The 26,046-nt window shown below is 35.3% G+C and overlaps 2 protein-coding genes across 11 annotated transcripts in view; one reads left to right on the top strand and one right to left on the bottom strand.

The window, feature by feature from the left end:
• Positions 1-17,565, top strand: part of LOC117416246 (tyrosine-protein phosphatase non-receptor type 13) — a 42,365-nt gene extending 24,800 nt beyond the window's left edge. For 4 of the 9 annotated variants that reach the window (XM_034027341.3, XM_059026324.1, XM_034027342.3 and 1 more), the window contains 20 exons: positions 242-340; positions 1,197-1,558; positions 1,799-2,060; positions 3,242-3,412; positions 3,675-3,849; positions 4,237-4,447; positions 4,702-4,739; positions 6,473-6,559; positions 7,362-7,426; positions 7,800-7,961; positions 8,466-8,628; positions 8,938-9,032; positions 9,397-9,491; positions 10,473-10,603; positions 11,443-11,591; positions 11,822-11,912; positions 12,894-13,228; positions 14,293-14,508; positions 14,868-14,930; positions 15,710-17,565. In XM_034027341.3, the coding sequence (XP_033883232.3) occupies positions 242-340; positions 1,197-1,558; positions 1,799-2,060; positions 3,242-3,412; positions 3,675-3,849; positions 4,237-4,447; positions 4,702-4,739; positions 6,473-6,559; positions 7,362-7,426; positions 7,800-7,961; positions 8,466-8,628; positions 8,938-9,032; positions 9,397-9,491; positions 10,473-10,603; positions 11,443-11,591; positions 11,822-11,912; positions 12,894-13,228; positions 14,293-14,508; positions 14,868-14,930; positions 15,710-15,805 (3,066 nt within the window). In that variant the 3' untranslated portion in view covers positions 15,806-17,565. Of the gene's footprint in view, positions 1-241; positions 341-1,196; positions 1,559-1,798; positions 2,061-3,241; positions 3,413-3,674; positions 3,850-4,236; positions 4,448-4,701; positions 4,740-6,472; positions 6,560-7,361; positions 7,427-7,799; positions 7,962-8,465; positions 8,629-8,937; positions 9,033-9,396; positions 9,492-10,472; positions 10,604-11,442; positions 11,592-11,821; positions 11,913-12,893; positions 13,229-14,292; positions 14,509-14,867; positions 14,931-15,709 lie in introns of those variants that run through there. The other 5 variants (XM_059026325.1, XM_034027344.3, XM_059026323.1 and 2 more) reach the window with 4 other exon arrangements.
• A 152-nt stretch (positions 17,566-17,717) lies between these two features.
• Positions 17,718-22,543, bottom strand: LOC117416247 (uncharacterized). 2 transcript variants are annotated; one of them, XM_034027345.3, is made up of 7 exons: positions 22,440-22,543; positions 21,434-21,575; positions 19,878-20,079; positions 19,370-19,513; positions 19,200-19,283; positions 18,211-18,303; positions 17,718-17,872 (listed from the first exon to the last, which is right to left on the bottom strand). In XM_034027345.3, the coding sequence occupies exons 2-7, from the start codon at positions 21,526-21,528 to the stop codon at positions 17,774-17,776; spliced, it is 717 nt and encodes a 238-aa protein (XP_033883236.3). In that variant the 5' UTR covers positions 21,529-21,575; positions 22,440-22,543; the 3' UTR covers positions 17,718-17,773. The 2 variants fall into 2 exon arrangements, with proteins under 2 accessions (XP_033883236.3, XP_033883237.3); XM_034027346.3 differs by having other exon boundaries at positions 20,013-20,079.
• Between the last annotated feature and the right edge of the window lie 3,503 nt (positions 22,544-26,046).

The raw sequence follows: 26,046 nt of genomic DNA, 5'->3' as shown, positions 1-26,046 counted from the left end.
TGTTTAAAATGTCTGTAATCTGCAGATTCCAAGTGTTGCAGAGTTTGTCTGTCGGATATGAAAACAATCACCCAACTTTACATGTGTTTGGCTCTGCAAGTGGAAGTTCCAACCTTTAATGATTAGGCCTCTTAAAATCAAGTAAAAAACAAAAGAGAAAATTGCTGCTGTCGATCCTTTTTTAAAAGGTATCCTAATTTGTTTCCAGTGGAAATAAATGGTTTTTGTTCTTTTAATACAGAAAGTCCTTCATCTTTTACGGGGTGCCCCAGCTACAGTGACACTGTCTCTGTGCAGACCAGCTTGTGGTGTACTTCCAGAAATAGACACTCATGCAATGGTAAGATACAGCCTTTTGTTTACCAGAGGCATATGGAATGTATATTAGTGTTCTTACTGAAGACACTTGTAACTTAGTAGTATAGTAGTATAGTTCACCATTAAATCAAGTCCACAATGCTGCTATGTACAGTATTAGGCAAATATCGTTACGAACAATAAAAAAACTTAATTTTGCTATCCCTGATTTCCTCCTAATTTATGCATTTGCTGAATTCGACCTGTAAATGAAGAAACAAAAAGTGTACCTGACACTGTTATAGTAGATTAAAAAATAATTATGTATGCACACAGCGGTCTCTCCACTGGTATGTATGTTTCTTCACGATTCACTTAAACTGTTAAACCATTAGGAATGTGTTTGCTGTCCAAGGCGTATCCCATAACCCCCCCTGGTCAAGTGTATTAACCTGCTGCTCCCTTGAACTCACTAATGAGGTGGAACTGATCTGGATAATGTGGTTCTGAGACCACAGGGCCTTTGGAGAATGTGTTTGTTTGTTTTTTTGGTCGGTATTATAGGGGTGTTTCAAAATATACTGATTTCTGAACTTGTTGGAACGACATTTTGCAAGACATTAAACTGCTGTCCATCTGTTAAGTTTTAAAGCACATTAGAGATACGCCTATGTCAGATTTTGGTGGACCTGATAGACTGGTGGGTTGCTAGATAGTAAATGGTAAATAAACACAGAAAATTGGGAACTGATTTTGATTATATCCAGAAGTATCCTGAAACTAGAGTAGCTTAGCAATATTTGTAAGACAATGTAGGTTTTATTATGACAGGAATATTGTATTCTGTTTTCCAATTTTATGTAATGAATTTACTCTATTTATTATTATTTGGTTTGTAGACTCCAGCACCTTCCCCCGTTAAAGAGATAAAATCAAGATTAGCTGCCTTCCACCAAACCGATGTCACAATACATGAATATAAATGCACCCTACAACAGCAAAACGAGGAGAGGGCTCAGTACAGAGAAGGTCATTCCAAGGAACCAGGACAGCTGGAGGATTTTACAGTTTCAGACTGCGACAGTGGCTCTGAGTTAGATGAAGGAAATGCCGCTTTTTCACATTGCATTGCAACTCCTCCACACGAGGGTATCCATTTTCGCCGATTGAAAGGAAACACTTCACCAACATGTACTGCACTAGCTGAAGATGTAAGACAAAACTGCTACTCAGAATGTGATTTAAATGAAATCTGTGAAAGGTAATGATTTATGTGTTTATATCCTCAACTGAACTTAAAATAAACAGTTTATATTGAGCTTCACAGTGTATAAAAACAACAAGCCTGTCGGAAAAAGAAAAAAAAAAAGCTATAATGAAAACAGACATGACAAGTGCCCATTCACTGCATATGCTTGTGTGGAAAGAATGAAAAGATAGCTTTTTGGTGATTTCATTGCTAATTTAAAGGTATATGTCATTAATTTCCTTATCTTTATAGTAGCACAACAGAAGACATGGATGCAACAATCACTTTTAGCCAGCGGGGTAAAGCATTGCTTGATGAGGAATATTTGACAATCAGCTCAACATCTGTTACCCCACCTTCCTGTAGTTCTGGTACCCCCTCAACCCTGATCTCTACCCCTCAGCCCCAAGCACTAGCACCGTCTCTTCAGGCCCAGATTCAAGTGGAACAGCCACCCATCAGCAGTGATGAGTGGGAGGATTTGGAGGAGGAAAAAGAGGAAAAGCAGAAAAATGTAAGAGCGCCATAGTGTAGCTCGAAAATGTTAAGTAACCTTGCATATATTAATTAAGCCACATTTAAATGCCTCATTTTATGAAGCATTAGGCACCCTTTCACCCTGCAAGAAAATATTCTGTTTAACTCTCTTGCAATTGCACTCAGACACTGCCAGTTGGCATTAACAAAGGGGTAGTTGCTATGCAAGTTTGTGGCATCACCACCACGTAGTAAATGACAATTTTCCAAAGTGTTCTTTGTCACATCACAGTCTGCTAATGTAGACAAAGAGATCATTTTTAGATTGGTTTACCCTATGGGTGATCGAGTACTTGGCCTTGAATGATAACACTGGCCTTGCAATCATATTGGTGTTTTTCATTTCTGATCATGTATCATTTGTAGTGTAATTAACTTACTAAATATTAAATATTGTGTACTACAGATATACTAGATTTCACAATGTAAAGGACACTAGCGCCACCAATGGGTAGCATCTGGTTATTTTAATACATGTTATAAAGGTGATTTATAGGTATTGCAAACAGCCAAACAATCTAAAGTAATTTCAGTGTAGTTAACATTATTTAAAGACATTGAAAAACACTTTTAGTCAAGACATTTGTCATTGAATTTCTTTTAGTATTTATAAATTCAGCACTATTGAGTGTTTAATAGTTATGGATGAAAAATATAGCACAAAACACTAATGATATATTATTGCATACATCCTCTAAATTACCGTAGTGTTTCAAAAATAACAAATCACAAATCACAAACTGGGCATTTTATATCAGATATTATAAACATAAGCCTCAAATATACAAAAATACAGTATTGAATGGCTTTTTTTGTCTTCAATGTCTTCCTTCACAGAAAGTAAAGTTCAATACAGCTTTTTATAGTAGATCATGAGCTACCTTTCCAAGTTGCCATACAAATATAAAACAAGAAACAGCAACCAGTGCATACATGCATGTGTGCGTGCTTGCAAGATAGCACTCAGTGTGCAGTAATCTCCTGTTAACCACCCCACTGGAGTGCCTTAAATAGTTTCAAAATGTATTCCAAATAATGGGTATACGGTAGCTTTAACCCCCTACTGTGACAAGCTGTACAATCGGTGGAATATACATGTTCAGTAATTATGAAATGTTATTTCCCTTATGAAATGCTGCTTGCATTTCTTTTCGACAGGGTTTCTCCCAGGAATTTGAGCTTTCTGTCACATTAGCCAAATCTCACAGTGGCAGTTTTGGATTTACTATCGTTCGAAGTAAACTGGATGGCTGTTACTACATTCGAGATATTCTGGATAACCCAGCCAAGGCAGATGGGAGATTAAGAGCTGGGGACAGACTGATTGTGGTAAATAATCGTGGGGAAATGGGGACATTTTTTTATAATGCAGCCGAACCATAGCATTGAGCCAGGCACTGCTTTTAATCTGCGAACGTGTGCAGCTTGCAAAGCTTGTACAACGTTAAAATATATCAGAGGTGTATACAAATTCTAATTGACACAGCTTATTTCTTTTCTAAAGAGAATACATTTAAAGAAAATGATTTGCTATTTTAACCTTAAAGCTTAACTATTTACAATATGTTTCAAAGACTTGTTTATGTCGCAGGTGAATGGACAGGATGTAACCTATGTTTCCCATGAAGATGCTATGTCTGTACTGAGATGCACACCTAATAAACTCATGATGACTATTGGCAGAGTTGTCCAGAATCTCAGGGCACCCCCCTGTCCTGAAAACATTCCAGACGTTGTCCTTGTGAGGAGCCCAAGTGGACAGTTAGGTACGAAGTAATACACCTAAAATCTTTTTCTACATGTACCCCACAGTATTACAATACCACAGTATAACAAATGCACATTACATCCGCTTCTACAGTATAGGGAGTTTAATATTTATTTTTTTCTGTCAAGAGTATTTTAACTATTTTTTAAAGTCTGTTTTGAAACACGCCTTGGTAGAGAGATTTTTGAAGTTTGAAAAATAAAATAAAAAATAAATATCTGTGAAAAGCCATTCTTTAGGTGTGAGACTTTCAATGTATTTGAGAAGGGTGAAAGGGTGAAATTGGTGAAGTTTAACTGAAACCGTTGACAAGGCTATCCTTAATACTATTCAAAAATCTAGATTTATTGTGCTTATTGGTTTTGTTGAATCTGTGGTATACCAGGTATTAAGCTAACTGGAGGAATTGGCAGTAAGTGGCAAGGCATTTACATTCTTGAGGTCGTTCCAAGCTCTCCCGCTAGTGAAGAAGGCAGTCTTCAGCCCAACGACAAGATCCTGTACATCTGCGGTAAATGTACAATGGGTATGAGCTTAGAGGATGCTGTGAAGGCTTGTGAGTCAGCCACACGGAAAGTGAAGATCAAGGCTACAAGGTAAACTGACAATTATTCAAACAAAGAACACGTGTTTGCTCTATTGTTGTATAATCGCTTATATAAATCAAAGTGCCTTAAGCAAAGTGCTCTTTGCAGTGTTCCTAGCTATTTATGTACCTAACAGCTGCCTCACATGTATTGCCTGACTAAATGTAGTGTTATTAAACATAATCAGTATTGTCAAGAACCTCAAGTGTTCCAAATTGATTGTAGTATTAAACATTACGTCATTTTATTTACATTTATTTCAGAGATGATCAACCAGTGGTGCCAAAAGGAAAATGGAATGGTAAGATATTGGTCAAGGACTGTTTGACAATAACATTTTCTACTGTAATACAACTAAAAATATATGTACACATTTGCATTACATACCAGCTGTACAGTATTCTGAAAACACTTCTCTTTTTTGTATTCAAGAGACCAGTTTGTATAGTATGTACTTTAATGAGATAGCGTCATTTGTAACTTCATGAGAGGGATTTTTATTCTCAATTTTTAATTTGTTTTTATCATAAGCTAAATATGGGTAATACCGTTTTTGTTTACTGTTGCGTACCCTGATACTTTACTGTGACAGGGCAGTTATAGATTCTAACCTCTGCAGATGAGATAAGGTTAAAAGCACGCACTCAGTAGTGGGATCTGGTTCCTGTCAGTCCAGCCTGTTACATTGGCAGGGCCTTGCTGTACTGTTCTGGGTGACACCGCTATAAACAATCTGCTAGAGGTGGATCAACAAAACATATCAACTTAATATTATAACAAATCTAATGTCTTTCTGTTCAAGCTTACTTTATTCAACAATTATTAGTATGTTAGTATAAGTTTACTAGAGTTGAGGAATATTTAAAAAAAATCGCATTTCACTTTCACAACACAAAAAGTTGCTGTTTGTTGCCGTGATGAAAATGGTAAACCGTATGCACACAGTACATTCATGCTAATTTATTCCAAATGAAAATCATTCCATTCAACTGATGGTGTCTTTCCCCCATTTCTACTCAATTTCAGTGTCATCATATCCTTTTGTAAGCAAATCAATTCTTAAACAAATAAGTCAGCTTTTCTATTTAACCTTTCCTTTGGCTAATTTAATGTACTGGTTGTCAGATACCCAAGGCAGTCTAGCTTTTTGAAAAGAGGTGGATATGCGGCTGAAATGGATAGAATCTTAGACTCAAGATTTTATTCTAGTCAGAAGTGACATAAATGAGACAAAAAGCTGTTCTAATGCCTGCCAAGGAAACTGAGGCTTCACTGAACACTTCATTGGTTTGACATTTGGAGCATCATGTCAGTTTCTATTAGGGGCAGCTCTTTTATTTTTGTAGCTATGATCCTGCTGCTTAAATGTATTGCTGTGTAGATATGTACAGTGTACATAATTCCCAGTATTCCCTTTTGTATTATATGTAGATTTTTAAGGAAGTCATACAAGATCGATTCATTGCAATAGCAACATATACAATTAAAAATAACAAGTACAAAAAAAAAAACAGTTGTTTATATCAGTGTGTTTACACAACCATTGTCACTAGGCACACTCTCAGAATGGCTTAGGGATTTTGAGACAGGTATGATAGGATTATAAACATTATTTTAATGCTAATAGATTTTCGGAATACGGATTTCTAAAAATACCTTCAGTTTTTTTTTTTTTAATGTACATTTCTCATTGTATGATTAAGTGGAAATCAAAGGGTATACATTCTCACTACTCTCTTTTTAAAATACAAATACGTCCTCAATGCATTATATAATCATTCTTAAAATGTTAAAGATCTAAAGTAGTTATTTACAAAATACATATTTATAAAGCACGAAGTTATGTATTTAATAAATGTGCATGTACTATACAGTGCAACTAATGCAAATGTAAAGCAAAAAATGCATGGTTGTGTAAATACAATACATCTTGTCATAGCACAATATATTTGAATGCGTTATGCAAATATATATTTATATGTCTGATGTTGGAAAATAATATATTTGAACAAATGCTTTGTTTCTGAAAACTAGGATTATTTGACTGGAAAAAGGAAATGAAACTATTTGCTTGTTCCGAAGACCAGGGCCCTCTGAAACAAGAACAGCTAAGTGAAGACAGTGAGGATTCTAGTTTCTTCTTTTTGTTGTCTCTGTTCTGTAGTATCACTTATCTGTTGACAGATCGAGCTTGTTGAATTCCGAGGTAGTTTATAACGGGATTAATTATTAGCAAGCTGGCTGCCTCCACTGGAGTATTGAAGTGCATTTTTGCACATGGTCTATTAACCTAACAGATCTATCTTATGCACGTAACTCTAAGAGTTGCTGGGAAACTGCTAGCTGGGAGGTAGAGGTAGAAAAGGGGAGTGTTTAATACCTGGAAGAACAGTACTGTGGATGGACAGTTATCTCAGGAACGGCTCACCAGAGAGGACTTCTTTGTAAGTTTCAAATGAAAAATGGCAATATAAAATATTAACATGTTGGGCCTTTTTTTAAAAATAATAATGGCAATTGCAAATTATCGGATAGGAATAAAGCAAATGTAATACTATTAAACTAGTAAGAAACAACTTGGTTGCAGGAAAGAGTACATTCTGGATAGTTTCAATGTTAGTGTTTTTTTTTTTTCTTCTCCATAAAAATGTGTCTTTGCAGTTGATTTATAAAAGAGGCCATAGATTAATTAGAAATGTATACTTAAAATTGTTTATTGTGTCTTTATTTAACATGAGTTAGCACTCCTACAATTGCATGAGGTAACGTTAACAAGGAATTTCAAAAAGGATTTCAGGGAAGTTGTACTTTAAGGCATGTGAATTAAAATGTTTTTCCTCTGTAGTTACATAGACAATGACTTTAACCAAGTCAATAATTGAACTGGAACATTTCTAAGTATGTTTGTTTCTTCTTTCTACAGCAAAACAGTTGGATGAAGATACTGCTAACTCTAGACAAAGATTATCTAGTGCTTCCGAACATGAGGTTATGATTTGTTTGTCAATATTACATCTCTATTTTAAATTTAAACTGAATGTATATCATCCCTATTTGTCTGTTCCCCACTGTATGTTCAGTGGGGAAATTGTATGACACCTGCTTCCTGCATTAATATTTTATTGCAGGTATTGTTTTCTTTTTTAGACATGTTATATAACCCCTCACACATTTATCAGTGTTCAGTAACCTCTTTAAATAACACAATTATAGCATGATGCCCTGACCATAAAGTATTTTCTTAATCATTGGTTGCTTGTAAAATGAGTAACAGGTCCTGATCATGTGGAAGACTTATTGCTGGCCTGGTTTCTCATTGAAGTGTTCAGTAAAATGACCCCTCGCTTTCTTCTCTATGTAGAGCTGTATAATTCAAATCGAATTCAAAAAGCCGGAAAGAGGAGGCTTTGGATTTGCTTTAGTGGGAGGCAACAATGGAAGTGTGCTTCAAGTGAAGGCAATCAGTCCAGGCAGTGTGTCAGATCTCGATGGGAGATTAAAAGTTGGAGACATTTTGTTAGAGGTACAGTTAAAACAAGGCATAAATAGAAATAGTATGTCTATAACTAGTATTGATCTAATTTCCACCACAACATGTCCGGTAGGACTATACTATCGGTACCTTAGTATTCTGATCAAGGTATAAGAAGCTTATGTATTGGTACTCAGATGTCTAGTCTTGATTCTGTTGTATAATTATGTTCTGTGTTGTTAAGATTTTAACATAGCATTTTATAGCCACCTTTTGTGATGCAAATATTCATTTTGCATAGACTAAGTTACCTTATCAATTCTGAATATTCTCATTGAAGTCGAGTATGATTTTATTCAATTCTAGTGAATAACAGATTTGCCAATTTTCAAAGATTTTTCTAAATGATCAGACTTAAACTGCTGCCTCATCCTCATCAATTGCTTGTTGGCCTGTACAGAAATATATAGGATAAAAAAAGAATTGCCATTTGAAATGTACAATTTAATACAGAACTTGTTTCAGTTTAATAGAGTTGAGATATTTGCCTTTCAGGTAAATGATGATATTGTGTCTGGCCTAAGTCACAGCAAGGTTGTTGAAATACTGCGGAAAGCTGAGGGAGCTGTGAAGCTCACTGTTTGCAGAAATATACTTGCAGATTCAACAAGTGAAAATCACACCATGCAAACCACTTACACAAACACAGAACAGTTGGGTGAGTGTGGCTATGAAATATATTTCACTGTGAGTATAAATATTTTTAAAAAAAAGTAAAATGTTAACTGGGTTAAAACAAATATAATGGACGTGGACGTTGTCAGCTAATATGTTTTCATATGTCTTAATTAAGCTTACCGTTGGATTTAGAAATGGAATAACCCTTTCAGTTAATTCCTTGCTGCTATGTTGTCATGAAAGGTTGTGGTATACCTACCATAGACCAGTGATATTGTGGGTGTTCATTGTATGATTGTATCCAATACTGGTGTCATTGAAGATTTCTTTTTTTTCTTCTAATTCACAGTTAATGACCATTGTAAAGGACAAGGAGGTCCTGCCAACACAGATGTAAAACCAAATTTTAAAACCATGCAAGCATTAGAAAAAGAAGAAGCTGAGGTAAATGAACAGTAGAAAAATCTAACATTTAAAGTATACATTTGTCTAGAATAAACTATATCTGATTTCAAGGATTGTAATGGAACATACAATAAGCACCAGTGCCCTCTACTGGAAAAAAGCATTTTCAACATTCTCCATATAAGTTATACTACTTTTGCATGAATACTGGCCTCAGGTGGGTGAGGCACTGAAATTGGATGAAACTTTGTATAGACATTAATAATAAGATAATTAGAACACATTGTGGTGACCTACTTTTTCATGATACAGCAAGACAGGAAATACTGTTTTTAATATAGAGGCCTCATACAATGGCTGGGGATACCAGTATGTTATATATATATTTTTTTCTTTATTTCAGGAATATACTAACTCCGATGTTTCAGTCCCAGCTCATCAGCAAAACTCCAGCTCAGCACTTTGTGTCCCAGATATACTTCAGCCCAACACAGACAGGTAGAGAGCAATATATATATATATATATATATATATATATATATATATATATATATATATATATATATATATATATATATATATATATTAACAAAGAAAATGTAGAATGCATTTCTTGAGAATATTTATTTCACCAATCAGTTTTCTTCACCAGATGGCAGCAGAGAGTTGATAGTTGAGTTAAAGGAGTCCAGCCACAATTTACTCTGTCACTGCTGTCGTGCAATTTCTGTGCTCTTTCTATACAGAAAGAGCAGCAAAAGTGCAAATATGAAGTATCCACCATAGTTATTATTATTATTATTATTATTATTATTATTATTATTATTATTATTATTATTTATTTCTTAGCAGACGCCCTTATCCAGTTTATAATCACAGTTTAGCTTTTAAATATTTAAAATTTTGTACAGGTATGTGTTTTTGAACACAGATAGAACCAATAATACCTCAAAAGAAAAGAGAACAGAAAAAAACAGGTGATTTTTATTTAATTTTATAAGTAAAAAAGTAATATGCATATGTATATACTGGTGTGACAATGCACATTCCAGGTAATGGAAATAAAGAGGAGGCACCTGTACATACTTGTCAGAGTTACATTTTAAGAAATATATTATTTATCCATGTGTGATGAAATTTAATCTGAGTTCAGGAGCTGGCTAGATCATCCAATTGTCTTTTTCTTGAAGTAAAAGCCAACCCCGTCTAGTGTCAGTCGTTTATAATGTACCCTTTAAACTCCACTGGTAACTCTACCCGTGGTAGAGGTGGCAGTGTTTGATGGGCATCAAAGTGATTGAGGAGGTGCGCTCACCCTTGGTCTTTGAAAACCATCACTTCTCTTTACTGAAAATGAAAACTTTGAAAACTTCTTACTATGCAAGAACCCACAGTTCTGTCCTTTTCCCAGTAGCTCAGATTCATAATAGTCAGCTCTATAACATAATTTAAAAAAAGCTGAAGTCTTATTTTTTCCAGAAGCTTAGGTCCTCGTTCATATATGTATCATGAGACTAAAATTAAGGAAAAGAAAAACAGTGATTCAGATGGATGGAGCAGTGATGAGGATCCACCTCATTCTTCTTTTCGGGAGTTTCTACCATCTACAGGTAAAGACATAATAGTTGATTAAATATTCAGTACCAAGTTACCAATATTCTGTTGAACAGTATGTGTCAATACATATGTATCAATACATTAACATATTTTTCTTTTCATATCATACATGTTTATAAGTTACAAAATGTTGTCCACAATCTCCAATTTAAGCCAAACTCCAATCAGTTAATATTATTTTTGACAAATAACCTTTTTGTGTGAAGAATTTAGGTACTAAATGAGATGTAGGGCCTGATTTTGATGAAGCACGCAAACGTTTGCGCTGGATTTCTCTGTCCTTTTCGTGTTGTGATTTTGAAGGGTTTGAGCTCGGCACTAGGAGGCAAAAGCATCTAGTAGCTGCAATAGTATATATAATAAGAACATTGTAAAAACTTAGAATGGGAACGACTGACCCTGTATTTAAAAGAAATCTCCCCTTTCCTGGTTAGTTTCAGACGCAGTCAACCCCTCCCTCTGCGCCAGCATCAAAATCATTCAAAGTTATCATGTAAATGAGGCCACACCTTGAAGGTTATGGCGACCACTGGCACTAATGCAGACGGAAAAGGACAGGGCAAAGCATGTCACCAAAATCTCAGTACAGGGCACAGGCAGTTTGCTCCCATTTGCTCAGAGTTTTTTAAAATCAAAATCAGGGGCAAACGCATTCAGAGGTTTGCCTCCTTATCAAAATTGGGCCCTTATTGTTTTGTTTACAAAAGTTTGCTGTAGTTTCTGGATTGTTTTAGAAGATTTGGAGTATTATTACAGGAAGTATCTAATATTGTTATTGTTTAATACCAACACAGAATTAATATTTATATTTACGTGTATGTTTGAAATGAAGGCAAAATGATTGTGTCTGAAGAAGAACTCTCCCGTTTGTCTGTGGTGAATCCACTCAGAAATGGGCTGTATTCTGGATCCAGTCTCTGTGTCCTTATTCAAATTCTTCAGCAACAGCTTGATCAACAGCAACCACATAAGGAGTTTATGGTAAATTATTTTCATTTCATCCTGCCCTTTCTAGCATCTTGCCATGTTATATTAGCCTTAGTCTCACCTCTATGTATAATTGATTGTATAACCACACTTTCTCTAAATAGGGTTTGTCAAGTTTCAACCTTTAACAATCTAAAAGAAAGAAAAAAAACAGTAAAAATGTGAGTCAGTTTTTTGTGAATGAGGCCAATGTTTCATTATTTTTTTCTTTTTTTCTTTTAAAGGCCTTGGAACATTTAAAACCAATTGACAACTGCCTTGTAGGAAAAGCACTTGAGAACAGAGACAAAAACAGATACAGAGACATCCTGCCTTGTAAGTTTTGATGCCTACTAATATATAAAAAACATGTCGTCAAAACTGAGTTAAAGACTCCAAGATATTCGCAATGGCACAAGGCACCATAGAATCCTCATAACAAGCCACTAAAACAGGAACTGGCCAAATGTGGGTTCAGGCTTTACTTAAAAAGTGAATTTGCTGAAGAAACTTGAAAACCAACTGTCAGCATTGACAGATCATAGGAATGTGAGGGCATGAATATTCTTTTCTGTTACATCATGTAAGCACTGTTTATACAAAGTGTGTTGTAAAAAAGTGGCACACTAGGACTAGCAAGAGAGACAGAAAACTTAAGTTAGGATTATCAGGTGCTTATGTCCTACTTTGGCAGGTAGCCCTCCTCAATCTGTTCCAGATATGAGTTTTTTGTGCCTGGATCATGTCTGCTATGAAGGAAAGGTTGTTCACAATGAACTGCATTATCAGCCCACAAACCCCAGGCCTTACGCTACTGGATATGCTGCTCTGTGTATTTATTATATTGGCTACTGACTGTCCATCTGTTCTGAATAAAGCGTGAGTTGGCTAAGTGTGAGGCCCAGGTCTTGACTGTTATTGTTATTGGAAATAGTTTCTTTTCAAGAACCCTGATGCCACCCATTGTGGAGGATACCTTGCGTGTATCATTTCCTTCTGTTAAAGTATTTCTCCATTCCTATCACTTTCTGGTCCTGATGTCAGTATACAGTTGAAGTTGCTCCTTTTTAGTAAAGACACCATAAATAGTCAAAACAGTGGCCAGCTTTCTTTGAGGGTTCAATGTGATTGATCTGTGGTATTGGGAATGAGGAGAACCTGAACAATGTTGGATCAAAATGTGTCATTCATTTTTTTTTTTATATATATAAATAGCTTTCAGATATTGTTCCAGCTCACACAACAGTGGTTTATTTAACAGTATAGAGACGTGCATCATACACATTCAGTTATTTTAACACTTATTTAATCTTGCAGATGATAAAACACGGGTCCCTGTTGGAGAACAAGAAGATTATATAAATGCAAGTTACATCAAAATGTCAGTTGGCCCAAAAGAGTACTGTTACATTTCATCTCAAGGACCCCTGCCTGGCACAATTGATGTATTTTGGCAAATGGTCTGGGAGAATAAATCAGATGTGATTGCAATGATGACTCAAGAGGTGGAGCATGGAAAAGTCAAGTGTCATAAATACTGGCCTGACCAACTAAACAAGCCAATGGAAACAAAAAAATACCAACTTATTCTGGACAATTATCAAATTCTAGACTATTTTCAAATTCAAATCATTAGGATGATTGAAAAGGAAGTAAGTGGCATTTTTTATTTGAATTTCATTATTTTAATCTACTTAATTTTGAGCACTGCTGGTATCTCTTCCAAATATTTACAATACAATCAATTATAACTAATTACTGACACCCCCTTTGAAATTAACAGCAGAACTGGAGGGCATTGCTGAATTTCTCTTTTGGATTATAGATCTATTTTATAATGTCTTTCTCTTCTATAGTTTGACCAGTTTAGGTAAAAAAAAAGGGATTTGTCATTCACAACCCCTAAAGACCACTAGCTAGTTATTCTGAGCATTATTTTTGTGTGCAGTCTGCTCTGATTATCACCTTTGATCTTAGACTCCAGAATCTGTTTTGGGAAATGTTTATTTTGCTAGTGATTTCCTTTTTACTTTTATCCTCTGCCAGCATAAATACAGAATACAGGCTTCACTGTGTATCAGCTCCTACAGATATTCCTTAAGGCCTGTGTCATAAAAGCTCTACTTCTGTCAAGGTTATAACAAAAAAATAAAAAATCATTGAATGACAGTTTAATTTTGATTTATAATTGTATTATACACAAATGTGTACATACTCTATTGTAAATAGTAGGGTTGCCACAATCCAACATTTAGAAATAGAATGACTTATTGAAAAATATGACACTAGCATGTATATTATGTAAATAATCCATTAAATACAACATTGCTGTCTATTTGTGAGATACTGTATATATACATTTAGCACTTGTAGAATGCCTCTGGTCGGTGCTCAGTGATTATTGCTAAATACACAGTGTGGTATTTTGTCATATTTTAAAGTTAATTCTTCAAAATGACACTCATATAGGTCTTCATGTAATTCAAGTTTCATAACAGAAAAAACAAGGTTTGTGCTTTGCCATGCTTTTAAATGCTGTTTGAAATATAACAGCCCATGTGAAGCTTAGTTGGCAGCCTGTATAGAAACCATATACCAGTAAGACAATGTATTATGAGACGTTAGCTATTATTGTATCACGGTAATATCATGCTACAGGTATGCCGCACCAGTGCTACACACTGTTATAACTGAAGGGTTTGTATTTGTGTTTTAGAGTGGAAATACACACGTGGTGAAACACTTGAAATTCACGACCTGGCCAGACCACGGCACTCCCAGGTCATCAGAACACCTCGTAAGGTTCATTCGCTACATGAGATCAGTTCAACAATCAGGACCTGGAGTTGTTCACTGCAGTGCTGGAATAGGGAGGTGTGGGGTACTCATCTGTATTGACGTTATACTCAGCCTGATAGAAAAGGATTTCAATGTAAGTGCAGCTATTTCCAACATTAAACTAATAAACAATGACATCATTTCGTTAGTGTTTGTCAGTGTATCATGTCTAGATATGGATATACACTTTCCTAATAAAGATGTATGTCCCGCAAAAGATGAACAGCACTTAAAAGAGATATTGTAAAGTTTCTACTGTATATCTTGACAATGCTTCTCCAGTTGTGAAGAATCTTGGTCTGGGCTTTGCTTTGCAAAAGGCCTTGTAGGTGGAAAATTGATGATAAACTAAAATGATCTTCTCACATATGCTTGACAAAATTAGCTTTGCTTATCTATTTGTTATGACATGTTATGGTTACGGGGTATATTGCTGTTTTTTTTCTTCTGCAGATTAATGTAAGGGAAATAGTGAAGGAGATGCGACAGCAAAGACATGGAATGATACAGACAAGGGTAAATTGATTAGAAACTACAGTGCTATGTTTAATGTAGTCAGTATTTTGTATTTATGTATTCATTCTTTAACCAGTAAAAAAAAAAAAACATTGAAAGGCCTCTTTTACAAGAGTGTCCTGACATGATGACCAGAAACAGACAGCAGTAATATAATACAAAAATATATAAAGATTTAAAATACACAACTAACTAATAAAATAACACAACACGGAACAGCCCCAAAACAGCTAGTATAATTTCCCGATGTCCTGACACGATTGAAATTCCTTCAGTTACAAAAACAGATTATATTTTTATTTTGTATGGAATTTGCATATATAGCATTTTATGATTAAATTACTAAATCTCTGTTAAGTCTATACATAGTACCATTGCATTGAATAAAATCCCACCTAGCAGCTTGATGCTCATGATGTCATGTGTAGGGTAGTAGTTTGGAGACTAGCACAGCATACACTATTGCACAGCACACCATGTTAATACAGAAAACATGTGTATGAGCAATGTGCTTTCATGCTAGGATGTGCACACATTTCCAAATCTCGTGAATATGGAATCCAGACACGGTCTATCTGCTTTCAAAATCAATGTAACATTTAGCATCTTATTTAAGGCCCTAAACCACCATTACTGGATAGGCTTAATTTCTCTTGTATGATGCCAGGGTCGGTGACCAGAATGAGTATGATACATTATATAAAATAACAAATAGCTTGTCATATTATGCCAACACTGTACCATTTAACATTTTAATTATAATGATCTCTTTTTTTCAGGATCAGTACCAGTTCTGTTACAAAGTCTTGGTGGAAGTTCTGCAGGGCATTCTGGAACTTCATGGTAACCAACAGCAACAGCAAAAACTGTTTTGATCTGTGTCAACTTTAGTTATTCCACCGTTTGCAAAGGGCACATTTTGTAAATATGTTTAGAATTATTTTTTGGAAATATATTGTTTTTGTAAATTGTAAGTATTCCCTTGCATATCCTTCAGTGCACCATTTGTAAGAATTTGCACAGCTGAAACCATGTACTATTGTGTATTAATACATTTTAAGCTACAATGCAGGCCTTTTATTCATCTTGTCTTGCCAGTATAACAACGTTGATGCAGTGAGAGGCTTTTGAGTTCCACATATAATGTGCATTGTTATGCAAATTGTTCTGAAGGTGTATCATTCAGTATTGAGATATTCAAAGGGAATACCAGAACTACTATATACAAAATGAACCAGAAGATCTAGGGCCCTATTTAGCAAATATGTGTGCAGCCGCTATCGCTAGGGCAAAAATGACTGCGTTTGCGAACCGCTGCAATAGTGTACAAAAACGTCTCAGGTCTCATGCGTAGGTCTCAGCATAGCAAAACTGAAATCATGAAATTGTGGTATTCATTAAAAAGATGCAGCATTACATTTTCATCAGATTAAAAAGAGGGCCAAACAATTACTGCACTTACTTGCACTTGCTGTTGATATTTCCAAGAGTAAATCAATTACAGTGTAAGTGAGTCCAATGAATTGGTGGGGGCGCAGAAACCAGAGTTAAATAATCACTGAAGTAACAAATTATGAAAAGCATACATAAATGTTAACCAAAAGAGATTCAACTTGGACTAGGGAAACAGAGCAACTAACATTGTGAGGGAACTAGCTTTTTTTTTCTTACTGTACAATATTGTAATAAGTTGTATTCATTTAATTTGTGTAACAAATCATGGACAATTTGAATAATGAATGTCTGATTACTGTACACTGTCTGCTTATTCTTGTTGTCATATTAACTGTATGAGTCCCTTTTGCTTTTAGCGTGTTTTGACTTTGTCTCCTTGTGGAATCAACAATGTATTGGAGTGCTTTTAAACCACTTTTTTTTTTCCTGAACTCGTAAATGATCCTTTCAGTCACAGAGCCTTCCCCATAATGTTTTGTATTAATTGAGAGAGCAAGTAGGTCACACGATTTGAATGGAATGTTAGCAAGTCTCTTGTGTGCCAGCAGATCTCCAGGCAAGTTTAAAACAAGCTTCAAGCCAGGTAAAGACAGATATAGAGAAGTGATAGTTGCCCTGTATTGGGACAACATAACCTAGAATCACTCAGAATGATTGCTAACATCATAGGAAAATTAAAAAAATTGACATTTGATGCTACTTACTCTTTAAGATGCAGAATATTGAATATTGAAATAGTCAGTGGACTCTATGAACTAGTATTACTTTGAGCAATACAACATAGAGTGCTTTAAAAATAGTGTATATTTAATGCATTTGTTTGCATTGTAGGGCTTCTTAGCCCCCCTCTTCCACATGTTTTATATTGTTGAGTATTTCTATCGCTTTAATATTTAACACTTTTAAAACACTTTTGTTGATTTAAAACAACACTTATGTAAAAAATTTTGGAAAACCAGAGAACATGAAATTGTAAAGCATGTGGCATATCTGTGTAGTTACGTTATTTTTCAAGAGATCTTGAATACTGATTAATATATTAGATTTTTTACTATTTTAACTGTTGTGTCTTTTTGGTTGTATCCATCTACATACAGTATATACGTTCCATACGTAATACATTAAAATGAAATTCTTTCCATTCACAAAATGTTTGATTTCATTTTATTTCCAAGAAGGTACCATTACAAGTGCAGCACTACTCGCTTCGATCTTTAAAAGAAATGTCACAAAAGAAATCCTCGAAAATTCTGTAAATGACAAGATATAAGAGCGCATATGCACATGTATAAGCATACTTTAAAAAATCGTTTTTTTGGTTTTTTTTTGGGGGGGGGGGGGGTTGTATGTGTGGTTTAAGTCCAATATTGGTGAAATATCTGGTCTTTCTAACCAACCTTGTACAGCACTTTCTGAGTTCTGAAATGATCCTTTATTTTGAACCTTGTCTTAGTCTTCTCATTGATTTTAAGTAATCTTCTGTGCTCCTGTAATAAAACAATAGGTAAGCATTACTTATTGTAGAAAAGTACATTTGTATAAAGTGAAATTTGCTATTATGAATGTACAGACATGCATAATTAATAACATTTTGTACTGTATCTTCCAGAAACAGTCGGGTTTAAAAGCAAGTTCTGAGAACAACATAAAAATTACCAGTTGAAGTCAAACATAAAATGATCAAATGCTCATGTAATGCTCATTTTATTAGATCAATAACTAAAATTTTACTGATGTCAATTTGAATGATTTCAAACCAAGATGCCTGGTGCTGTATCTGTTTCTTCCTAACAGTACTGGTAATAGTAATGAGCTACTGTATTACCTTTTGCATTTCAGCCAGAATGTGCTTGTCCTCGTTTTGCAGGGCTCTGTGATTAATTAATTTCCCATAGCTGTTTTCTTTCTTGCTCTGGTGCTGTAAGTTGTTTTTAAAAATACAATATTATTAAGTACTGTTGTACTGAACAAAGCCACAACTAATAATACAAGTATGCATGAAATCCCTCAATGTCATTAATGTTCCCTGCATATAGAGATATTTATCATTATCATTAACATACAGTAATATAATTCAGTTCCAGCCCTTGTCACCCCACGCAACCCAACAGCCTGGCTATACAACATTGTTCAAATATTAACTCAAACGCACTAACTTCAGCTCTGTGGCCCACAGACCTAATCTTTGGGATGCCCAAACTGCAGCCCACCGCTGTAACATAGATGCAGACAGTAGTGTTCTAAACACTGATATACTGGTGATTCTTCTTAGTGCTAAATAACCACTGAGAACTATATCAAATATCAGAAGAAGAAAAGGCAATCAAATTAGTGCCCTCCCTTAAAATACATAACAGCTGATTTTAATCAGCTCCTTAGAGGTAATTTCAGAAAATCTGATTAGGGTCCATACATTTCAAACAGTGTATTTCCACTAGTAATCTTTTTTCACTTTGTATAGCAGCACAGTGAGTGCAGGGATGATGGCGAGCCTGGAGAGTGGGAGGAGAAGGCTTCACTCATGCTATAATATATGGCATCCCTATATGGCTTTCTTTTCTGAAAGTGAACATAGTGTTGTCTTAAACAACAACTATCCAACCGTAAGCTAATTGATAAGTCTCCTCATTGTCTGTGGGCAGCTTGCCTCTGAAAAGAAATAATATTTGGGCATAATGTGTGAGCCTGCATGCTTAAGTCCTCCTCGTTCATCTACAATGTAGATTATTGCTAAGGTTGTTAGACAACCCAAATGGTCTGCACAAAACATACGCAAATAATCTAAACAATGTTAGAACAGTATATTTACTGTACCTTATATAATTCTGATTCCTCTTTACTCAGCAGCCAAAGTAGTTCTTCTTCTTTTCTAAGGGCTTCAGCCATGCCCCTATGTATCTTACAGACAATAAAATCATGTGTTATAATTAAGTCACTTAGACTACAGTCGTTAAATTGACTTTAAATCAACTGTTACCACGTACTTGATTTGAGTTTTGCTTTCTCAATCTGCAGAGTTGTGCTTGAAGATCGTCCACTTGGTTCTTTTGCTTCTTCCATTCATATTCAGATCTATGCACCTCACTGGACAATTTGTGTTCAATTTCTGCAGCTCTGCAAACCAGCTTCTGTTGTGAAGAAAACAAAAAATGTTAGTGTTATTCTTTGATTCTATTACAAAACTACAAAAACACGTTTAATGTACTGATAATAATATGGTAAAAGTATTCTCTTTTTATGTGCATGCATATATTCTCTCAAAGCATCTTTATACTGGGGATGTCATACAATGCAAACTAACATGAAAATACAAAACATGAAAATCACACTCGACTATTGTTTAAAATCCTCCTATTTAATCCAGTCCTATTTGACTTACTATACAAGTTGTGCCCTTTATTAGCCACAAATACTTGTAACAATGTGAGATTCCAAAATATCTGTTCATCCAGACACATTGAGATGAAAGCAGATGGAATGCTTCTCTCTTACTTCTATACATTGAATTCCATGTTCATGTGCCTTCAGGTCGTACTCTTTTTGAGATGATAGATCTACTTTCTGTTGAGGTCTTGATAAGGATGCACCCCTGTTAGTTTGAAGCTTCTTGACCAAACGTTCTCTTACAAGATATGGGTTCCTGTATCTTTTAGAATCCAGAAATCCATCTGGCCCACATTTGCGCTCTTGTTCTCTAGCAAGTAAGCACAAATGTTGTCAATTAGTAGGACGATAATAGTGCCTTGTGTCCTCAACAGTATACTTTTTATTTACAATATGACTGACATAGTCTTGCCATGAACTTGTTCTCTTGACTTGTCATTTAGGTGATTAATTGCTCTGTCTTTGAAAGCTGCACTGTGATAGACACAGAGCTGCTTTTACATTTGAAAACTGGAGATAACTCAATTCTTAGCCGTCTGTCTTCTGATGTTTTTAACACAACGAATAAAACTTTCATGCAATTCTGCTTTGGTGTCAGGTTAAGCAATCTGGTTGTCTGCCAGTTTAATATGAAATAAGATGTGGCTGAGTGATGAATTAAAAATGGTAAAGTCATTTACAGTGGTAGTTCCCAAAGTTCTTGATTTACAAGCCCCTTGAAAGGAATTGAATTATCTCACAACTTCCTGGTAAATGTAATGATGGTTGATGTAATAGAAGAATACAGAGGCTCCTTCTTTTTTTGTTTAAATAGCTTATATGTCAGCCAGCTCACTGATGTAAAATGTTAGCCAGGCAGCTGTAAGCATTTTATTCACTGAAAATTCTGTTCATTTTCAATGTAGCGCTTAGCTATAATTGAGCAGATGTTTTCAAAGGGTCATAGACACATTAACATTAATTTCAGAACTATTTCCTTATTAAAGTTTCTGTGTTAATGTGTTAAGTGGCCCCTGTAATTAAAACTAGATTTGTGTTTTTATTCTAGAGTCTGGAATTTGTCAGCTTCAAAAATAAACAATGTGATTAGTCTTAGCATTCTGTCCAGGACTATTTTAAAAACAGACACCCCCAGGGAAATAAAGACAGAACAGCTAAACAATATTGAAATCGTTTACAAGCAAGAAACCATAAACAATTACAAGGATACCCACATTTTAATTTACATTTGATAATTATAAAAAAGCATGCCTAGCTGTTGGGATATGAGCATTATATACAATTGTTTTGAGTCATGCATTATTTAAAGTTTTTTTTTTAACAGTTTGACATTCACAAAACTGTTCTAGAGTGTTACTGGCATATAACAGTTAAAATTAATTAAAAAAACAGACTTTCTTTTCATTCTTTTAATGACTCAATCACAGGCAGGTGTTACCCAAAGCTTTGATAAAGTAGTGGGCATTGCATGCTGTTGCTTGCCCACTTTTAACTTGCAATCACTATGAAATGCGGCCTTCATTTCTGGTTAAAATATTGATAGTCACAGCAGCTGCTTTTGGTTTAGTTTTAGTTTCACTGCAAGGAATTCACAGAGCATACTATTTGTTTCGCAATTGTATGAGCACGTTTTACTGTTTAGTGCAGTAAATGCAAATACTTACAGTAGAAACCCTGCATAGTCTGTTGAGTTTTCACAACTTGTTTTGACTCTGTTGATACTGTCAGCTCGCTGTATCACTTTGTATCGCTGGCTCATCTTAAACTGGTCTCAGTTATTTCAAGTAGTGATATATTCTCTTTATGCTGGTAAAAAATCACACAGTACATGATGGAGAAAAAATAACACAAGCTTATTTAAAATTCCTTCAGTCAAACGCTTTTAATATATTTCAAAGGGACGGAGCCAAAAGCAGAGCAGAGTTTACTTTTTCAGGAGTTCACCAATAAGCGGGAGCACCAATAATAAGCATTAGAACATGTCTGTTATGCAATGGAAATATAGCACTGCAGGCTTTGATTTGATTCATTATAAAATGTGATTTCCATTTGCAGTTTACTTCTTTGCCTTGTAATATTATGTTAACATATTAAGTGAAAATAAGTTAAATCAACTGTATGACTGATAAATGTGTAACAATATTCAAGTGATTTTAGCAGGAGCTTGTATCCATTGACTTCTTTATATTGTATTATTATATCAAGCGGATTAAACTTTGGCACAATGACTTTTTTCTGTGAAAACACATTGACGTCTTTAATGGTTTGTGTAATAGTTATTGGAAAGAGGAAATAACGAAGGAATATATAGTAGTTCAAAGCAAATCACTAGGGATTTCTGTCACTATACTTTAAAGACTGTTTTAATAAATCAGTTTTTTTTTTTTTTTTTTCAAGACTTGTTACAAAAACCAACAGTCAGCAGTCTTGAATATAACAGCATAGCAAAGTGCAGGGAAGCACATTAACTGTGCATAGTGCAGTATGAGAAAAAATGGGAAAACTACAAACATACACTGGTAAACCTTTATCATGGATGTTTTAAGTTGCCCTCCCCAAGCAAACTGCACTACGAAACTATAGCTGTCCTATTCTAAACTGACATAATGCAATTTTAAAGTGTGCTTTAAGGAGGAAAAAGGGACTATATTGAACAAAAGCCAGCCTTACCTTTAAAATGAGTTACAATTTAGTCAGCATTCGAGTTTAAGTGGCCAAATATGTAGCAGTCTAGCTGGCTGCTCATCATCTGGGACTTGTGTGTTTGTTTTTTTGTTTTGTTCTTTGTGTGAGGCTCCCTTGGCGTCGCCGTGGTGACAGCACATTAATGCACAGAACAGCTATTCATAGAGCAATGAATGGAGCGCCAGTATGCGGGTACTTGCCAGTATTCAAACAGGAACAAGTCAATAACAGCCTAGCATGATAAGGGAATGCTCTTTATTGTTTGCCTGGGTTCTAATTATTGTTTCTACGTTTTATTTTGAAGACAAAAAAGCACATTCCAGATCTGTGAATTGGAGCCAAGAGCATTTTGTCTGACATGTGTGGGTTTAGTTTGAATTAGTCAAGGTTTTTTTTCCCCCGTTTTTGTTTTGGATTAGGGTACTTTCCCTTGTAGATCAGTTTAAAAGTAATAGTCACTCCTACCCTGGATGACCTCTTTTGGTAGAGTAGCCTCTAGCTGTGTGGTTACAGGGCTGTGTGAAACATGGACTAGACCCACATTTTGACTCATGTACTGGTCTCAAACCCTTAAACTAGTTTTAGTTACATTTTAAAATAATTGCTGCAAATTCATATGGATTCCAATGGAATTCCTGTTAAGCCTACAGTGTTCTGCTTGAATTTATTATGAATCTGTGGCCATTTTTTGTTGCACTCCTGCATCAAAAGTTATCTTTGTACCTGGAAAAATAATTACAAAAACCAAAAAACAATGTATATACATTTAAAAAAAAAAACGGTACTGTATTTGAGTAATTGCAATTAGAACCACCCATAATGATCATAAATGGGACAGCAGAAAACAAACAATATATGAAATGTGCAACTACAGTACAGTACTTCCTTCTCAAGCTCTGTTACAGTTCAGAAGCCAAACGGAAAGGGATGATCACCTTTGACCTGCATGATGTTCTGTTAAAGGACATGTGACAATCACAGATTTCTTATATATCTATTAAAATTTTTTGTATTTTTTGTATTTTTTTTTTTAAATATGGGGCTATATTCTAAATATGAACTCTCTGCATGTTAGGTGGAAAAAATAATAAAAAATGAAATAATATCTGAATGTAATCAAATTACCGACATTCAAAATATTGTAGCATTGGGTCTCGCAGTACCGTCTAGTGGGACTTTTTGTGTGCTACATTGAACTTGCGAGGGGACCGGGGCTATTACTTTTCTTGTAAATAGTTGTATTTCTGTGTATTGCTGTACAGTGTGTGTGTGGTCTGTCTGTGTTTTGGCTGCTTGCCTGTCTCCAGTCAGGTCCGCTCTTTGCCGCCTGCCAGGTTAGTGTGCCCTGCCTGGAGTCTGTGTGCCGCACGGTGATTAGTACAGAGGGGGGGGGGGGGGGGGGGCTGGTGTGGTCAGGGCCGACTGTATTTAAACCGCAACCTGCGCGCTGTCAGAGAGACTGTTGGGTGAGTGGCATAGAGTGTTTGGAGAGATAGAATGAGCTAAGAATCCATTTGTGCTAAAAGAGCTAATAAATGGCACTTATAAGCGCCAGTCCAGATTCAAAGAGCGATAAATGGCACTCTCTGACACCAAAGAAACCCTTTTGCAGCATCTCCTTCTTCCCACTGGAACCCACTACACCCGTCGCTCCAATATTTTCTAAAACATACATTTTATTTTATAACGAACAATTCCTTTTATGAATGTATATCTCCGTCTACATGGATTTACATTTGTCAGTCAGACGGTCTCTTCTCTGTTCACTCGCGATCTGAACGGATTGCCTGGCCTAACCATCAGGATGATTGATGGCACTTGGCAGAATATCCTGTTCTAATTGATACTAACAAGAACTGCATCCAGTCAAGAGCATGCAGAAACAAGCCAAGCAGGTCATCACGGGCCAAGAGCTTCAGCACTATCTATGGCTGCTAAAATCAATGTAAAATGGGGTTAAGTTTATATACGTCTCCACATCCTGCATTCAAAGCAAGCCCGACATGAAATGCAATTTGAGAAAGAGGAACAAATCTATTTACAAAACGGGTACTTTTGCATGATGAAAGCTGGATATCAGCTGTGTAAACTAGGACAAGGAGGGACAGTAGAAATAAAATATTGTCAGAAAAAAACTCAAATTATATGTATACAATGTAGTTTTTCTTCCATAAATCCCGAGTATGTGACTGAGAATCATGTCTATAAGCATTACGCTTATAGAAAGTGTGCAAAGAAAACAAAGGAATGGCAAAAAACATGCTGTACACATTCTAATCAAGCACAGGAGGGGCGGCTGGATTTAAGCTGTATTTTGGTGAATGACAGTACTTCTTTCAGTGACTCTGCACATATTTCTATTTTAACATTTCTTCGAAATGTAAATGTCCATTTTTTTATGTAATTGGCATATGCGTTCAAAAACACAACTGTTAACTAGCCAGGGTATACAAAAAATATTTATTATGTTTACTTCAAATGTTCAGTCTTACCCAATTAATCAAAACCAGCTACTGTTGATATGTTGAAATGAAATGGGTTTAAAGGTCCGTCTGGACGATCCTATTGTGAGTTCATTATCTTCCAGGTTTTTTTTTTTCAGGGACAAAGAATACATTATAGGCCCCGCATCAAAATGGGTTAGATAACAACCTTTGCTGGTGCTGAACAAAATGAAAATGACCGCAGATCTTGAAATAATTTTAAGTGACGGCGAGGGCAGCCTTCCGTGTGCTTAACTTTGCTTATAAATTGGAATTTTCATTAATTGCGTAATTAGCACCTGCCTTCAATTACATAACTTTACTGTCATGCAATTAAAAAAAAAAAAAAAGGTTATTATTTAAGATGTTCCCAAATTAGAAAACTATTAAGCAGAGCTTGACATTCAGCTCGTTGGAGGAAGATCATTTGTCTTCATCAAACATGGCTATCCTTGAACAACTCAGCAGAAGCATGTAATTGAAAAATGATAAGAAATTGGATTGTTGGGATCTGTAATAGTGTATTACAGTGAGCATGACAAGCCTTGGGAGCTATTTGTATTCATTAATGTAAGTACAAATTACGTTTTTTAGATTAACATGTGACTTTGACAGGGCTTCTGGAGACAGCCTGATGAGGCCTTTATTTCGGGTCACTTGTTCACAACACATGAACTTCTAAGTTAGTGCTAGAGGCCTGCCTTTTTCTACCACCTTCATTCTTTAACTGATTAGAAATGAGACATTCAAACTGATGGCTTTTGAGTGCTGAAGCAGAGCTGAACACAGGTCTCACAATTAAATTCACCACACATTGTCAAGGATAGCCTTGGTAATTTCAGTCAAGATGTTGGGATAGGAATTGTGACCATAAAACTAGTTTAACACTTTCAAGCATCAGCCGTGGTATTTTAATATACAACACCTATTACTATAATGTAAACAATCGTGTTCCGTGAGCTTATCTAACTGTTTGAAATTGTATTTTATTATTTATACAGTATTTACTAAATGAATACAAATACTTATAAATATATATACAATTGCAGCCTTCTCCTGTATTTCTAAACAGAAAAAACAAACAATTACAATGATGCCCAAAAATGTAA

This window comes from Acipenser ruthenus, chromosome 7 (genome assembly GCF_902713425.1).
Source record: "Acipenser ruthenus chromosome 7, fAciRut3.2 maternal haplotype, whole genome shotgun sequence".
In the NCBI taxonomy this organism is placed as follows: domain Eukaryota; kingdom Metazoa; phylum Chordata; class Actinopteri; order Acipenseriformes; family Acipenseridae; genus Acipenser; species Acipenser ruthenus.
This window is presented reverse-complemented; position numbering and strand designations above follow the sequence as displayed.